Below are 4,692 nucleotides of genomic sequence, written 5' to 3' on the forward strand. Positions count from 1 at the left end.
AGCTGTTGATCTGGACGAGGTAAAGTTTCCTTCCCTAAAGGACATTAGTGAATCAGATGGGGTTTTTACAACAATCAACAAAGGTTTCAACATCATCAGCAGACTTTTAATTCCAGATATTTATCGAATTCAAATATCACCAACTGCCATGGCGGGATTTGAACCCGGGTCCCCAGATCTTGCCCAGGGTCTCTGGATTACTAGTCCAGTGACAATACCATTATGCTACCGCCTCCTCTCCTCTACTTGAGCTGTCACCTGTATCATTATGTTTAATGTTATCAGTACCCTCAAATTCCTCTACTCCCAATGGGTACTTATTGTAGAGTAGAACATGCAAAACAAAAATGTCCGTAGATTTAATGAGGTCTTATAAGGACTGAGGGTATGAGCCTGTTCACAGCACTGGGACATGAGGATAGCTACAGTTTCTTGTTTTCTAATTAAGACCGAATTCGCTTCTTTATATCATTTCTAAACATTCTATTTCCTGCTGGACCCAACGCTATCTGATATTTTCCAACCATCACATTTTTAACCAATTGCCAAAGAGAGATGAGGGGCCCCACGCCCTCACACACTAAACAGTTACTTCCTATCATTTACTTTCCCAAGGAATAATTCAAATATTTAATTTGTGCTCTCAAGCAGTACTTTGCTTTTTCATATTCCCATCCACAATCTGCCATCGATACACCATCGAAACCTTTGTTGATTGCTGTGATAAAAAGCTTGTGATTTAAAGCACTGCTGTTCCAATCTGAATTATTCTGAGTGCTCAATATTTCTCTGCTTAGCTGACTGGGGCGGCTAAGTCCAAAGATGTGCGGGTTAGGTTGATTGGCCAGGTTAAAAATTGTCCCTTAGAGTCCTGAGATGCGTGGGTTAGCGGGTAAATGTGTGGGGGTAGGGCCTGGGTGGGATTGTGGTCGATGCAGACTCGATGGGCCGAATGGCCTCCTTCTGCACTGTAGGGTTTCTATGATTCTTTCTATGACTTATTTATACATGTATATCTTTATGGACAATTGCTTCATCAATATTACTAGATAAAGGTAAAGTTGTCCAGGTTAGGTGGATTAGCAAGGGGAAATGTGCGGGGTTATGGGGATAGAGTGGGTGATTGGGTGACTCCCTGTCAGAGAGTCGGTGCAGACTCGATGGGCCAAATCACCTCCTTCTGCACTGTAGAAATTCTATGATTCTGTGATAAAGTTACCATTGTCTATGATGGCCATAGGCTGCTCTCCCCTCAGATTACACATCCTCGATATTAACTGCTAATAAAGCAGCCAGCATAATCAAGGACCCCATGCACCCCGGACATCGGGCCTGATTTTACCAAAACTTCGCACACTACCAGCTACAGATTACTCTTCCCTGCAGGTGCGAGGGAGCGGGAGAGATGGCTGTGGCTGGTAGTGTACCAGTGATGGTGCCAGGAGGGATCGGCCGCAGATGGGCAGTGGAACCCCCCCGACCAGAGGATGATATGTCACCCCCCCCAGGGGATGATATGTCACACCCCCTTTCCAGCCCGCCCCCAGGGGATGATCGGTCACACCTCTTCCCCTCCCACCCCCCAGGGGATGATGTGTCACACCCCTCTCCACCCCGCCCCCAGGGGATGATTGCCCCCCCCCGCCCCCGCCCCCCCTCCCGCCCCCCCACCCCCCCCCCCCCCCCCACCCCCCGCCCTCCCTTTAACAGTGACTACATTCCAAAAGTACTCCATTGGCAGTGAAAGCGCTCTGGGAGTCCTTGAAGACACAATTTTCCGTGCCACCTCTGTACTGGGCGTGACGGTGAGCCACCACGACATGACAGCAATGGCTCAGCGCGCGGCATGCTCACCTCCATTTCAGCAAGTTGCAAAGTTGGGCGCTGCTCCAGAGACCTGAGCCCAAAACAGCCTCGGCTGTCGGTCCAGGTGCGGCACTGAGGGGGTGCTGCACCGTCGGTGGTGCCGTCTTTCAGATGAGACGTCAAACCAAACCGGCGCTTCCAGCTCCTGCCCATTGAATCTGGACTGGCACAGCATTCGGAGATGTGAGGGGGCTGGAAGGTAAGTAGGGCAAGGGTGGCAGAGTGTTGGTGGATGGGCGATGGGGGGTGGAGGGGGAAGGATATGTAAGATTATGATCAGGGGATGAGGGGCAACAAAGGGTGAAGGCAGCCAAGTCACACAGTCCTGTAGCCTCCACACTAATAACACCCTGCAGAAAGAACTTCACAGAATCACATCAGCTTTACAGCACAGGAGGAGGCTATTCGGCCCATTGAATCCTACAAGGGTTCTCTGAAAGAACTGTCGCATAAGCGCATTTCATGACCTCAGGGCATCCCAAAGCAGTTCACAGCCATTGAAGGGCTTTTTTTCCCTTTTGCAAGCATCCCGGTTTTTGTCTAGTGGACAATTTATGCACAGCAAGATCTCACACAAACTTACACATTGAATGGCCAGCTGGTCTGTCGGAGTGGTTGATTAGCTGGTTAGGGCATTTGCACACAAAGCTTCAATTTGCTGAAAGGTGTGTGTGTGTGAGTGGGGGTGGGGGTTTGCAATGTGGCAGTGGCGGACTCCCCCCGCCGCCCCCACACACACAAACACACATGCACGCACGGCGTTAAAACCTCAGACGGTATCTGAACTGTACATCGTGAGTGGGTTGCATGATCCCGAAACCCCAGCGGCTGCAGTCTATGGGGGGGATCTCTTCCTGGGGATTCACCAGCTCAAACTCAAAGTAGCTGAGCATGAGGAAGACAAACTGCTTGAGCTCGTTGACGGCGAAGAAGCGGCCAGGGCACATGCTGACCCCCGCCCCCCAGGGCATGTTGTAGTATTTCAGCTTCTTGCCGCCCTTGTAGAACTCCGTTTTCCTGCTGCTGCCGTCTGCCTGGAGGAACCGGTCAAAGCGGAAGGTGTGCGGCTCCGGGTGGATCTCCGGGTCCATGTGTGATGACAGGTAAGGGAAGAGGGCGAGCCGGTCGCCCTTCCTCAGCCAGTACTGCTTGCCGTCAGCCAGCTGGAGGCTGAAGTCCTCCAACACGGCTCGGACCAGCATGGGGGCGGCGGATAGACGGAGGCTCTCGTCCAACGTGCTGTCCAGCACCGGGGTCCTCAGCAGCATGTCCCGGGTCAGGTTGATAGGCGGGGACCCCGCCCTGGCTTCCTGGCCCGTCTCACGTAGGACCCGGTCCACCTCAGCCTGCACTGCTGCCAGGGCATCGGAGGTGCGGATCAGGTACAGCATGAGCCAGAATGCCGAGGGTCCAGTGTTGCCCTGCGATGCCCAGAGCAGCAGGAACATGTAGCGGCTCTGCATCTCCTTGTTCACCCCTTGCTCTGCCATCTGGCGCTGGCGCTCGGAGACCCAATTGCTGATGTTCTCCCGGGCGGCCATCTTCTGGATGGAGAAAATCTCCCAGAACATCCTCTTGAGCCTCTCGGCCTCCAGCTTCTGCTTGGGCGGCAGGACGGCATACGCCAGGCGGGGGAAGAGGCGGTCGTACTTCCTGAAATGGCCAAAGATGTAGTCGGAGTGTTGGCGGTCGTGCTGCTGAGCCTCTTCCTGCTGGTCAGTCCCAGAGGCTGGCCGGTTCCCAAAGAGGGTCAGGTAGCCAGCCCTGAACAACATGTTGTAACAGAAGTGGAAGAGGCCGTCCTCATTCCACTGGGAGGCCTGGGTCACCTCCTGGAGCATCAGCTTCTGCAGGTTGTCCATCATGGCTTCGGTCAGCTCCACCAGTCCATCCCCCATCAGGTACTTGCTGCTGATAGTCTTCAGCAGGTTGTGGTCCTCGATTCTTGCCTGGTACCCGAACACCCTGGCCACCAGCTCCACTGCAAACTTCTCAAAGTCCAGCTTGTCTCTGGACGCCTTCACCACCACCCCGTAGGACAGCGGGTCCATCAGGAAGGTGATGTAGTTGCCTCCCAGTTGCAGGGTGAAGATATCCCCGTGCTTCTTCTGCATCTGCTGCAGCAACTGCATCGTGTTCCTGCGGAAGGGCAGGACGTGCCCCAGCCAGGGCAGGTAACCGGAGTCTAGCGGAGGCTCGCCGGGGCGCCGGCTCCTGAAAATGCCCAGACGGTAGAGCAGGCTGAGCAGGAGGACGGCCACGGTCAGGAGAATGGACAGCCAGTAAGACATTTCGCCACTGCTGCTTGATGCTGCTTGCTGCCTTCAGTCTCTTTGCTGCTTAGCATCAAACCCTCACTGCGTCTCCCAGTCTAAACTGAAATTCCCCTTTTTGTCACAGTTTCAGAGGGAGGAGTTTTTAAACTCGTGACTCACTGGTGCACTGAAAGCCACGGTAGATGTTATTCAGTAACTATCCTGTATTTCACAATGGCGTTCTGTTGCACAGATCTTATCACTTTCCAGAACTCTTGTTTGGCAAATTGCCAGCTTGGGGTGAGGATTCTGGCTTAGTGACAATGGTCTGAGATTTTCAGATGCATGCTCTCAGTGCTGCGGTGGACCAGAGAGGAAGGAAGACTGGAAACCTTTAGTAAGTATTTGGGTGAGCACTTGAAACATCAGAACATTTAAGGATACGGGACAAGGGCTGGAAAATGGGATTGGCAGCAACTTTTGTGGTAATTATTGTCGGGGCAGACTCGATGGGCTAAAAGGTCATTTCTACTCTGTACGACTCTATGGCTGAAATTTTACTGGCACGCCC

The 4,692-nt window shown here is 53.0% G+C and overlaps 1 protein-coding gene across 1 annotated transcript; it reads right to left on the minus strand.

Moving 5' to 3' along the window:
• Window positions 1–1,705: 1,705 nt before the first annotated feature.
• Window positions 1,706–4,238, minus strand: LOC144505310 (5-beta-cholestane-3-alpha,7-alpha-diol 12-alpha-hydroxylase-like). The gene has a single exon (XM_078231428.1). It carries the CDS (start codon window positions 4,155–4,157, stop codon window positions 2,628–2,630), a length of 1,530 nt encoding a protein of 509 aa, XP_078087554.1. The 5' UTR covers window positions 4,158–4,238; the 3' UTR covers window positions 1,706–2,627.
• Between the last annotated feature and the right edge of the window lie 454 nt (window positions 4,239–4,692).

Source organism: Mustelus asterias, chromosome 2 (genome assembly GCF_964213995.1).
Source record: "Mustelus asterias chromosome 2, sMusAst1.hap1.1, whole genome shotgun sequence".
NCBI classification, from domain to species: domain Eukaryota; kingdom Metazoa; phylum Chordata; class Chondrichthyes; order Carcharhiniformes; family Triakidae; genus Mustelus; species Mustelus asterias.